We start from the raw sequence: 12,909 nt of genomic DNA, 5'->3' as shown, positions 1-12,909 counted from the left end.
AACTGTGTTAGAGAATCCTCGGGACCACAACAAACTAGGGTCTGATGATCCAGAGGGCTGAGCACCAAACCCCCAGGCTTTGTCCTCACTTTCCTTCTCTGTTTTGTCTTATATATTGGCATTCCACTTACTATTGATTTAATATTTGTGGTGGGGTGGGAAAAAAATTACATAGCAAATATTTGAAGACTATTATTCTACAGTGCTGCTTATACATCTCTGTCTGAGCCTCCGTTATGTCTCACCTGGATTGTTGCAATAGCCTCTGAGTACATGTCCCTGCTTTGAGCTTTGCCCCCTGTGATTCTCACCATAGCTGTCTGCATGATTCCTTTACAATACGGATTAGATTATGTGGTTCTTCTCAAAATCTTATAATGGCTCCGCCTTTGGTAAGAGTAAAGCAAGTTCTGAAAAATGACCTAGAAGGCCCTGCATTCTCTGGGTCCCTGTTAATTCACTAGTTTCCTCTCTTCCTACTCCCCTCTGTGCCCACTCTGTCTGTGCTTCTTTCTTCCTCAAACAGGTCAGCCGTGTGCTCACTTTAGGACCTTTGCCTTACCTTTTTTTTTTAAATTAAGGTATAATTCATATAACATAAAACTAACCACTTTAAAGTATACAACTCTTGGCACTTAGTACATTCACAGTATGCAACCATCACCTCTGACTAGTTCCAAAACATTTTCATCACCCTCAGATGGGACCATGTATCCGGTAAGCAGTCACTCACCATCCCTCCCCCGCTTCTTTCTCTAGCTCTTCTCTCCTTCCTCGCCACCCCTGGCAACCACTAATTTGCTTTCTGTCTCTATGGATTTACCTAGTCTGGACATTTCATATAAATGGACTAATACAGTATGAGACCTTTCGTGTCTGGCTTTTCTCACTTTTGAATAATGTTTTCAAGGTTCATCTACATTGTAGTATGTGTCAGTACTGCGTTCCTTTTTGTGGCTGAATAATCGTGTATTGCAGATATACCATATTTTGTTTATCCATTCATTGATTCATGAACTTTTTGATTATGTGCACCTTTTGGCTATTGTGAAAGAGCTGATATGAACGTTCACGCACAAGTATTTGTTTGAATACACGTTGTCGTTTCTCTTGGGTGTATACCTAGCAGTGAAATTGGTGAGTCATAAGGTAACTCTGTGTTTAACCTCTTGAGGAACTGCCGAACTTTCCCGTAGCAGCTGAACCAGTTTACATTCCCACTAGCTTGCACCTTGGTTTTGATGTCTTCATCTCCTTCCAGTTTTTACTCAGACTTCACTTTGTCGGTGAGATCTACCCAGACCGCCCTATGTAACCCTGTAACCTGCTCCAGCACCCCCTTGCCTCATTAGCATTCTTCTCCCCTTACCCTACTTGCATGTTTCCCTAACATGGTCTCTTTTTTAGGCACATGCTTAATATTTCATTATACTTACTACCTCTTAGATATGGAAACTCTTCTTCCTACTCTCCCCTAAATGATAGGACCTGCTCATCTCAGCATTCCATCAGACACCTGTCATTGCACGGGTATGTGCAGTTAGATATAGGAAAAAGTAAATTTCACATATTCCTTAAAACTTGGTGCACGATGATTGAGAACCCTACTTTATCATCATAAATAGCATGAATAACATAAATAAATAATTGAATAACACGGTTGCACAGTCATGATTTGGAATTATTGTGTTGATTGAGTTTCCATTAAAGGCTTCTCACAAGCACAGCAAATTACACACAATGTTCATATGTTAAAAACACTCATTGTATTTTTCAGCCTAGCAACACTGGCCTTTTTTGTGTGGGTATATATTGAATTGGAATACCATCCTAAAGTGTTTTTTTGTTAAAAATGATCAAGGAAGTCTCTTGCCTGGAACACAACTGGAGTGTAGGGGACAACTGTCTTCTAGCTGATTCCCTAAATCTCCCTTCATTAATGGAAAGAGCAGGAGAGTGCATCTTCAAGAGATTTATTCACCGCTATCTCCATAGAGCACTAAGACCAGCTATAATCTCATAAAACATGAGGAGGTCAGGCTGGTGTCTAGGCTCAAGCGTTTTACTACATCTCTGCACCCACCTTCAGATGTGGTTGGAGAAGCAGAAGGAGAATAAGCTTTCACCTTCAGTTTATAATTTCCTTTTAAATAGGTTTCCTGGCACAAATGTCTTTGTTCTTAGAAACTCAACGTTTGATTTGCTCATTTTCTTTTACATTTTTTCCATAAGGCTTTCTTTTTTCACCTCAGGTTTCAGAAGCAATTAAGACCATTGTCTTTCCAAAAACATTCAGTCCTCTTATTGCCAATTTCCTGAAGTGATAGATATTCTCAGTAGTGCAATGATGTCTATGAATTATTTGGCAGGGAAGTTTTTGAATACTTTGAGGTTCTGAAGTAAGAGATGAAAGTTTTGGTTGTGGTGTCTGAGTGTTCTTTCTGTTAACCCTAGTTCTCAAAATAGGACTTAAAAATAGTTAATGAATTTTATGAAAAGGGAACAGAATTGATAGGAAAAACATTAAAGAAACTTCCCTGCACTTTGGAAACAGAGGGCAAGGCCAAGGACTGATTAATGCCTCCCCAGTCAGAAATGTAGTCTACGGGAGTCTGCTTTCTGCATAACAAGAAAAGCAGGAATTGGTGGGCCTGTTCCTTCAAAGATGTTTGTAACATACTGACATACCTCCCCCTATCCCACTCAACAGACAGAGTATTTAATCAAAAAAAGGAGAAAACTGTCTTTGTCATTTTCTTAAGTTCATTTCATGGTTCCAGTATCTTTTACATACTGTTGGAGTATCTAATTTTCGTAAATGCAGCAGTGGATTACGGTGATAGATAGCAGACAGAATTAATCTTTGTTTCTTAGTCCCCATAGATTCTTCATAATTTTGCCTTGGAGTCTGTTTGTGCCCATTTCTGACTCTCACTTTAGAAATCTCTCTGTAGACACAGATCAGGTGATAATCCTCATATCTTCTCATAATACCTTGCGTGTAGTAGGCCCACACTGAGTCTGGAATTAAAGAAAATACCAGGAGCCATGGGAACCAACTATATTCAGAGAGGCTGTTCTCTTGCCTATCACAAAGCACTTGAGAAAATTAATTTTTATAATACAATAAAATCTCCTTAAATACTCCAGTTATCATGATTCTAGAGTAATTTTATAGAAATTTGGGGGGGAGGGGTTGTTGTTGGTTTTGTTTTGTTTTGTTTTGTTTTTGTCTGTAGGACATTGACTAAAGTTTTAATTGTTTGAGTTTGATGAGATGAGTTACAGGAAACATGAAATATGATGCGCTGTGACTGTTTTTCTTGAGTGATCCTTCTTTAACAGAAGCAGACCTTGGGAAGATTTGTTTCAAGATAGCCATACACTAATAGGTAGAAACAGAAATGACTATGAAAACCAGATGTTGTGTCTGGGTCTCGCTTCAGAAACAGGGTTTCAGTGTTGGCATATTTCATTTTTCGCTTGTTTACCCACACTGATTAAAGGGCATTTATCTAGTGGTGTGCACAATTGCTGAGTGCGGTACTCATTTGCATGGTCTTGCCATCCTGGTTTCTACACAACATGATATTTCTGTTGGCAATTTAAGTTTATTACTTCAGAAATTGTCATATTGGAAACCCAGGATGTGAGCAATATTTATTTTTATTTAAAATTACTAGGGGGATTTGTTAGACAATACCTCGTTTCCTGACATTGGCAAGGGGCTTTACAAAATTTCCCCCTAATTTGCAGGGACATATTTGTATTACATATACATCGTAACTTGTTATTATTGTAGGATTTTATTTGCTTTAATTTAGAAAATTTCAGGCTTATTTTATTTTGCCTTTACAAGACTCTAATCTCTTCTCCTTTGAAAATTTCCGAAAGACCTTATTTGTGGTTATGATCCTAGATGGATTCGGTTTGTTTTAGAACATAAACCATTTAAATAAGGGGAAAGAAAGAATTGATGACATAGTTTAATTTTATTCTGTTTTAATACTGTGTAGTCTAACTCATGTTGTGGTACATCTTTCCCACAGGTTCACATCCAGCTTTCAGAGTGGCACCGTGCCATTTTTCTCCCACAAGCATGGCTGGCATATATGAATAGAGCTTATCATGCCATTTTACAGGTAATGAAACCATAGGAGGATTTGCTTCAGGCGAGTGTGTCCTTCTTATCTCAAATTTTACTGCAAAGATGTATTTCATATAAAAGCACTTAGGAAAATAGCACCATCAAACATGCAATGGTTATATTTGCTCCTAAAAGAATATAAGGCATAAATGTACATAACTGCACTTAAATTTCAAATGTTGATGCCCACCCCCCAACCTGTGTCCCATCCAGAGCTCTCTCCTGAGTGCTACTCCTACTTCCTGCTGCTTTTTGAACATCTTCCAGATGTCCCACAGGCTCCCCCTTGGATGTCCCACGTGTCCCCCTTAGATGTCCTAGGGCACCTCGACTTGAGCACATCCCAAACAGAGCTCATCGTCTACCTTTGTACCTGTGTTTCCTCAAGCAGGACCTGCTTACATCGCCAGTCTTCTCTCATAACCCTTCCTGTGAAAAAGTTCAGCCTTGCTACACTTTTTTCCAAACTCAGCATGTCTCGCCTAGCCTCTTGACATGTATACACTGTTCCTTCTGGCACAGGTACTGCCATTCCTTCCTTGCCCACCTAATTTCTACTTGTTCTTTAGGTCATTTTATCTGGAAAGCCACCTGTGTGCCCCCACCGCCCACTGGGTTGTGTGCCCCTCTTATGCTTCCTTAGAACCCATGCTTCTCTTTTTGAAGCCCTTATGACCTTAGATATTTGTCTGGGGCCTCCCTTCGGTTGTCTCCGCTCCCTAAAGCTAGAAGCTCTGTTTTCTTTCTGTTGTCTCTCTAGAATCTGATAAGAGCATCTAAAACATCATAGGTGCTTATTAGACGAATTAATTATACTCAATTTGACTTCATTTCATGCAATAATATAAGTTGTAGTTTGTAAATTTTTTAAATTAGAAAAAATTTTTAATCAGTTTGGAAATATATGAACAGTTAACATTATAAGAAAACAACTATTCTTTTTCCTAGCATAAAATTCATTTTTAAGGATGATAGAAAAAATCTGATGGTACTTAAGTAATTTATGGCCCAGAGTAAGATTTTCATGGAGTCTCGGGAAGGGTGGTGTCATGGTTAAAGCTAACAGCTGTCCTGAAAGATGGTGGTAGGGAAGGCGGTGGGAAGAGTGACTAAGCATCAGCGCATTGGTGTTCTCATCTTAAACCCTTTTGCAACACATTTTATTGAGTGTAGAATTTGTAAAGTACTGATACACCTTCAGAGATTCTGAGTCATTAGAACTGAGTAGGGGACCAGGAATCTCCATGTTTACCAAGTTGCCAGGTAATTTTAATGCAGCTTGTCTCTCAACCACATTCTGAGCAACAGTATTTTATTCATGTGTTTCCCCAAACCACACTGGACTCCACATTTTAAAGAGGTTCCCTTGTAACCGGTTTCCTTTTGCTCAGCTCGCCTACTTTTTTATCCTCAGCTGCATCTAGGCACAGTATTGAATAGACGTGTGAGGGAATGAGTGCATTCCTCAGACATACCCTCCTTATTCTAGAAGAGTGAGATGGCATGTCAGAGTACGTGCTTTTTCTCACATTTATTTTTCCCTGCATAATTCTGAAATGTTTTCCTTCACCAAATATTTATGGAGTACTTTTTATTGGCCAGGCATGTGGGATACAAAGGGGACTAAACCACTCCTTCCTCTCAATGAGCTTCCAGTCCAGTGCAGGAGACTAAAATGTCCGCCAGCAACTCCAGCACACCATCTGTGAGGCTTTAATAAAGGATGTACAGAGTACTACAGGCGCCTGGAGAAAGCAAGGCTACCTCCTCCTCCTGCAGAATGAACTGAGAATTGTACTTTGCCCTTAGCATAAGGAAGGCTACATTGAACAGGATTGTGGTATAACTCATGCAGGTGACTTGCAATTGATTAGAAAAAGAACCTCCATGGTTTTTACAATAAGAGCTACCGTTTATTGAATAACTAGTGTGTGTCCAATACTTAACATATATTATTTCAATTAATCTTCACAAAAACCCTTTGAAATGGGTGTTGTCAACCACACATACAATGAATTTATAGATGGGGAAGCAGCATTAGCTAGGAAAGCAGAGCAGATGGTGCAAAACGCAACAGTCAGTTCAAAAGAACTGGAACTTAACTGGAATTTGTTTGACTCTAGCACCTCAGCCTTTCCCACTGCGTCTTGCATTTTCCCTAACACATAATGTTCCACATTAGTTATAACAACACATAATGCAAATTGCTTTAATATTTTAAAGGACAGATCTATTTCTGAAAAGCCAGCTGAGTATTTTTAGTAACACAGGTCAATTATTCTGCCTTTCTACTGTTGTGATAGTGTACATCTTTATTTATCAATTAAAATGTCTTTACTTTGGATATTGAATAAATCTGGTTCCATTGAGAATTGGTGACAAAAGAAGTGAAAAAGCATAGACTATAAGAAGGGTTTCAGTATTATTTGAAAATACAGCAATGCTTTTTAGGCTGGCACTATTACTTGAAGGTAGACTGATGCATTGTGACTGTTCCAAGTTTCTTAAATAAGTCCACACTTAGAATTTATGGTATCTTATAAGAATTAGAGCAACTGCCACACTCCTTGTCCCTATTAAGAATTTCTGTCCTGGAGGATACTTCTGTGCGGGAGTTATAGATACTTCCATCTCGTGCTAGACATATTTTGTAGCATTAAAGTAGAGGATCATTAGAGGAGCCATATTTGATTCAATTAAACATAGGAGACATGCTAAAAGGTACATTTTCGGTTATTTCCTGGGGGTTGATTATGTTGTAAGTACAACATCTGAACACGGCTAGCAGCTTTTGCTTAGGCGTCTGCTGCCAGCCTTATCTGATGTTTCCACAAGATGTGGGATTTTGAATTATAAGCATATCAAAGTGGTTGACGTGGCGAGGAATTTGGATTTCTTCCCATTAAGATGAAAATGAAGATACGAGTTGACTGACAGTTCAGAGTCCGTAAAGGATCCCACTCCAGCCTTCTTCACCTTGCTGCCCTTGTGGGATGCTGAGGACTTCAAGTCTCCAGCGTTTGTGTAAAGGGATTGTGAATATGACCTCCAACAGGAGAGAGGAATTAAAGCAGGTTCACTGCAGATACTTGTTTCCTGAGTCGGTCAGCTAGCTGCAAAATAGTCTGAAATCAAAACAAGGGTCAGGAACTGTGACCCCTAGTCAATTACTCTCTAACCATTTGTAAGGCTTGTTGGCTGATCCATTTGTTTTTAATGTGTAGGTTTGGAGCTAGGTGAAATTTCTGACTATAATCAGCAAGGTCTTGATTACATAGGCTGGAGATTAAAAAAAAAAAAAAAAGTAAGAGAAATCACTAGAATAATCATTGGAACCTACGAGCAATCCGTAGCTCTGAGTTCGGGTGACCATTTCAGCCTTTTCTCTCTCTGTGAGTGTTTTCCCCCCTTAACCACAGCTGTTAACCAGAAGCAGAGGTGACTGAGTTGAATGAATGATGCTGGATCTCTGTTACCAGCGGGCAGAGAATTGGAAAGCAGAGTGGATCTGGGTAAACAGCCTGTCATGGACTGGCTGCAAGGGGTTCCAGAAGAGGGGACTGAGAGGAAAAGAGATTCTAAGAAAGAAAAAATAAGAAATTTACTTGGTCACAGTAGAATTGTTATACTGCTTTATGGCTACAGGGGAGATGAGAAACATAGGCCTTTTCAAGAGGCTGCACGTGTATTAGCTTTTTTGTGCTTTGTTTATTTCTAAACAGATTTTAACCTTTTAATTTCCTATTCCTTGTCTTTTTTGGAAAAGCATTATGGAAAGTAATTGTCTTAGGAGTAAAGAGGCATAATTTAAGAAGCATAACAAAGACAGCCAATAAAAATCATTTTCTATTTTGCCTACCCCCTGCGAGACCAATATCAATATTAGATATTAATATCAATATCTTGCCAGTTTGATCACCTTTGATACCTTGTTCCAAGAGACAGAGGGGAGAATGAAAGGTCCAGGGTTGTATGTTTGAAAACAGTGAGGTAGGAATGGATATGATTGATGTAAACAGAAACTATGAAGGATGCGAATAGAATGCCCAGCAAATCTCAGAGTGCCTGAACCAGTGAGCCCCAGGGCATTGTGTGCTGGAGGCTGTGCTATGTTCAGGGACTTTTTAGTCTGACGAAACGGTCGTTGTCTTCAGTGAACTCATAGGCTAGTAACCGAGAGTATATAAGAGAAATACAAGGACATGCAATTGAATAGTCTGGATATTCCATTTGGGGGGCCGGGAGGGAGAATCTTTTACTTTATGAGAGTACACAGACGAAAACATGATTTACTTCAAGGATTTTGATGTATTCATGAAAGAACGTCCTATAGGAAGATAATAAGGGGAGGTAGGGGATTTTTTGTTGTTATTTACAGCAAACCTGGTAATGGTAGCTATTACTTGTTATCAGGCACTGTAGTAAATAGATACTTTTCTATATTATTTAATTTGATACTCTAATACCATGAGATAGTTGTATGATTCTGATTCCAGAGCCCATATCCTTAACCCATCAAGTTATATTGCTTCCCTCTCTGGAGTATATCTAGAAAGAGATATTTTTCTCCTGTAGAACATACTTTAGAACTCTACGATCATAGGAGAAAGACAACCCATAAGAAAACGGACAGAATAGGAAACTCAAATAGTCAGTAAACATTTGAAAAGATGTTTAATCTCATTAGTAAATAGTGAAATGAAAATTAAAACCACAATGAGCACCATTTCATACCTGCAAGAATAGTAAAAATTAAAAAGCCTGACAATTCTAAATATTGATGAGGATATGAAGTAACTAGAACTCTTACTTACTTCTAGTGAGAATGAAAGCTGCACAACCACTTCTGAAAATGGTTTGGTGTTACTCAGTAATGCGATACGCAGTCTCAGTTCTTGTCCAATTTAGGGTTCATCAATAAACCAGTATTTTAATTGCATTTAAATAATGTAATTGGTGATGGGGCGAAGGGAAAGCATCTGATCAAAATAATCCCAAGTATTAAAAAAAAAAAGAATAATAGTTATTTGAAGGCCTTGGTCTTAAAGGGATGATATTAGCTATATTTTTCTTAGTACATGGTAGAGGTTGGAAATTATGGTATCTATTTCTATATGTTCACTCAAGAAATAAAAATGTAATGTGCAGCTGTTTGAGAATAACTTTTGTTATATATTATCTAAATCATAGGTATTATATACTTATCCTACTAATTTTCTATCATTCTGTTATAATACTGGTACCCAGACCCCAATTTTGGGATAGAGTCAGTTAAAATTATCAGCTGCTGACACAAGCAGACCATTACCAGGTAGGGGACTGTTTTTTGTTTGTTTTTTTTTTGAATGGGGACTATGAAATTAAAATCTGCTTTTAATAGGTAATCCCCAAAATGAAGTGCTGGGCTCTCAATTTGCTAAACGAACAACTTGTCCAGGATGTTCTTACTTGGTGACTGTAGAAATACCTGAGCAGTGATATAATTATGTCCCCTCCCACGTCCTCTTTCATAATCTAACATCCTATCAGGAACACTTAGGCCAATTGGAAAAAGATACATTTAAGTGTTTTCCAAAGAAATTTTAAGATAATTTTGGCCATTGAGTTTACCTGCTGATTTATGTCTGTTTTTTGCAGGGAAGAATAGGAGAGCTGGAGCTGCAGTTAAAACATGGAAAAGAAGTAGCTGAGGAGGTGCAATACAAAAAAAGCACAGCCTGGCTCTGGTAAGGGGATGGTTTCATGATGTCGTGGGAAATAAGCGATAAGGGAGAAGGTGACTGCTCTAAAGGCTTTAATGTTAGGAATTTTAGCTTCCATATGAGCCTGACGGGGATAAGACTGAGATCTCATCAGTATATTTTCCATCCCTCCTCAGATGTCAGAAGGAGAGCTTTATTCATGAATTTTATGTTTTATTATTATTTTCCAAAGCAGTGTGGAAATGGTTTGCTTTTTTCTTTTTCCCCTATAACTGATTGTTTTATATGCTTTTGAATGAAAAATTCAGTTTTTCCCACTCGATTCATTGCCTTCCTACGGTGTTTCCTCGAAAATAAGACCTAGCCAGACAATCAGTTCTAATGCGTCTTTTGGAGCAAAAATTAATATAAGACCTGGTCTTATTTTACTATAATATAAGACTGGCCCTTTATAATATAATATAATATAATATAATATAATATAATATAATATAATATAATACCCGGTCTTATATTAATTTTTGCTCCAAAAGGCACATTAGAGCTGAATGTCCAGCTAGGTTTTATTTTCGGGGAAACACGGTAACTCCCATTTAGTGAAGGAAGACCCTTCCACTCCCCTGCTCTGCCCTCCACAAGACATCGTCAGTATTAGGAGCAATTTTACCGTGTCAGGGCTTTAATTTCTTTGGCAGAGATCCCCTAGTGAATTCACATTATATTATCTAGAAATGTGTAAGTGCTGGCACATTAAAAGCAATTTAAATTGTTACATGGGTTGGGATGAATACCTTGTCAGCTTAATGTTGCAGTAGCCCAAATCTAAGTGTCCGGAATCTAAATAACTTTGCCTGCAACTGCAGGTTTCTTTAATCTAAAAATCTGTTCAAAGTTACTTGATTTTACATTTTTACTTACTGACAATTGGCATAAGTAGAAAAGCAGAAGCTATGTGTATGTGTTTAACTAATTCTAGTCAGTGTCATTTTCTAAATTTATTTTGAAAATAGCAATGCAGTTTAAACATGACATTGGATTTAAGATTAGTGATTAAGAATTTGGATTTTGCTTCCTATTTTCTATTATCTTTTACATGTCATTTTAATCTCATTATCTGAAAATGATCGTTTGGTGGAGGTGGTTTGTTAGCCATACTCTCTGGAATGTAGAGACACATGGAATGAAGGATGTAAGAAAAAAATGGAAGCTGAGGATAACTCCTGTACTTTAACTCTGAATAACTAAAAGTATGGAGTTCCCATTTACTAAGATGGGAAGACTATAGAAAAGCGGGTCCATGGAGGGTAGGAATCATTTGGGGGACTTGATAAGTTGGAGATACGTAATTAGATCTCCAATAGGAGATATCGAGTAGTTTGTTGACCATCTGAGTCTAGAGTTCAGGGGTGAAGTCAGGGCTGGAAATATAAATTTGAGACTCATCAGCATATTGACTGCATTTAAAATCATATTGCTGGATGAGATCACCTCAGGCATGAGTAAAGATAGAGAAAAGATCAGAGAACTGAGCCCCAGAGCACTTCAACATTTAGAAATGGGGAAGCTGAAAAAGGAACCTTAATGATCAGTGATGTAGAAAGAAAATCAAGAGACAGTGGACTCTTAAAAGCCGAGGATGGAAAGTGTTTCAAGAAAGGAGCAACCAATTGTGTCAAATGCTGCTGTGAGGCTGCCAAAGATGGAGAGTGAGAATGGGGAATTAGATTTGACCTCTTAAAAGTCATCAGTGACCATGACAGGAGCTGATCTGTTGTTGTGGGGACAAAAGCCAGATTATAGAAGGGTCTAGAGAGAGTGGAAGGAAATGAAGTAGAGTCATCAAGTATAGGCTACCCTTCTTTTTTTTTTTTTTAGGGTTAATTTTTAATTATTTATTTTTTTCAGTTACAGTTGACATTCAATATTATTTTATATTATAATAGTTTCAGGTGTACAGCCTAGTGGTTAGACATTTATGTAATTTATGCAGTGATCCCTCTGTCTAGTCTAGTCCCCACCTGGCACAATGCATAGTTGTTGCAACATTATTGACTATATTCTCTATGCTGTACTTACGTCCCCATGACTATTTTGTAACTACCAATTTGTACTTCTCAATCCTTTCACTTTTTCACCCATCCCCCCAACCACCCTTCCATCTGGCAATCAAAATGTTCTCTGTATCTATGAGTCTGTTTAGGCTGAGCTTTTAAATGAGTTTTGATGTATGACAAGCAATGAAATTGGGCAATAGCTGAAAAGCTTTTTCTTATTTTAAGATGGTAGATATTACAGTACGTTCAGATGCGAAGGGGGGGTAATACAAGTAGAGAAGGAAAAATTGGTGATGCAGCAGAGAGAAGAGAGTAGGTAAGAAGAGGGAACTCGTCCACAGAGACGTAAGGCAGGTGCATCATCTATAAATATTCCACACTGACCAATAAAATAATAGATTAAATGCACTATCCTTCATCTAGGAAGACAGAATGGACAGTACATTTTAGAGAAATTTATTGTCAAATGGTTTTATAAAATACAAGTTTAAGAGCTGTAGTAGTTTGCAGTTATCTGAAATAACTTAGCTCTTAAGAATGGCTCCTTCTCAGAGAGTGCTGAATAGTTAAGATTTTATTATATTTCAAATGCAAAATATTTATCAATGCAAATATAATTTATATTTGCAAAATATTTATAAAGACTTTAAATTTATGAAACTCAAAATATATAGTGAAAATGTCTATGATATCCTTTACAAAATGTAAATTTGGCAGTCAGTGGTTGCTTTTCACTTTATCTCAAGGCTCTTATATTGAAAAATGTTTTTATTCTGTGAATATTTGAATTTAGCACACTTTCCTTCAAATTCACAAGTGGAATTATTTTCTTTTAACTTCTGAGTGATTTTATAACGAACATTTTTAATTTTATATACACACATAATAACTATTCCATTATCTACAATTTGGAAATAGTAAATTGCTGTTTTGGTGAGCTCTTGTGCAAAAAGCAAATGTCCTAGTTCAGGCTGCTATACCAAAAATACCTTAGCCACGTGGCTTC

At 37.6% G+C, this 12,909-nt stretch overlaps 1 protein-coding gene across 1 annotated transcript in view; it reads left to right on the top strand.

Annotated features, from left to right (window-relative positions):
- FOCAD (focadhesin) overlaps positions 1 to 12,909 on the top strand; it is a 272,571-nt gene that overhangs the window by 192,854 nt on the left and 66,808 nt on the right. The window contains exons 22-23 of the mRNA XM_033123525.1: positions 4,050 to 4,142; positions 9,785 to 9,873. Coding sequence (XP_032979416.1) covers positions 4,050 to 4,142; positions 9,785 to 9,873 — 182 coding nt within the window. The remainder of the gene's footprint in view (positions 1 to 4,049; positions 4,143 to 9,784; positions 9,874 to 12,909) is intronic.

This window comes from Rhinolophus ferrumequinum, chromosome 12 (assembly GCF_004115265.2).
Source record: "Rhinolophus ferrumequinum isolate MPI-CBG mRhiFer1 chromosome 12, mRhiFer1_v1.p, whole genome shotgun sequence".
NCBI classification, from domain to species: Eukaryota; Metazoa; Chordata; class Mammalia; order Chiroptera; family Rhinolophidae; genus Rhinolophus; species Rhinolophus ferrumequinum.
Note: the sequence above shows the minus strand (reverse complement) of the source record. Positions and strands in the feature narration are given on the sequence as shown.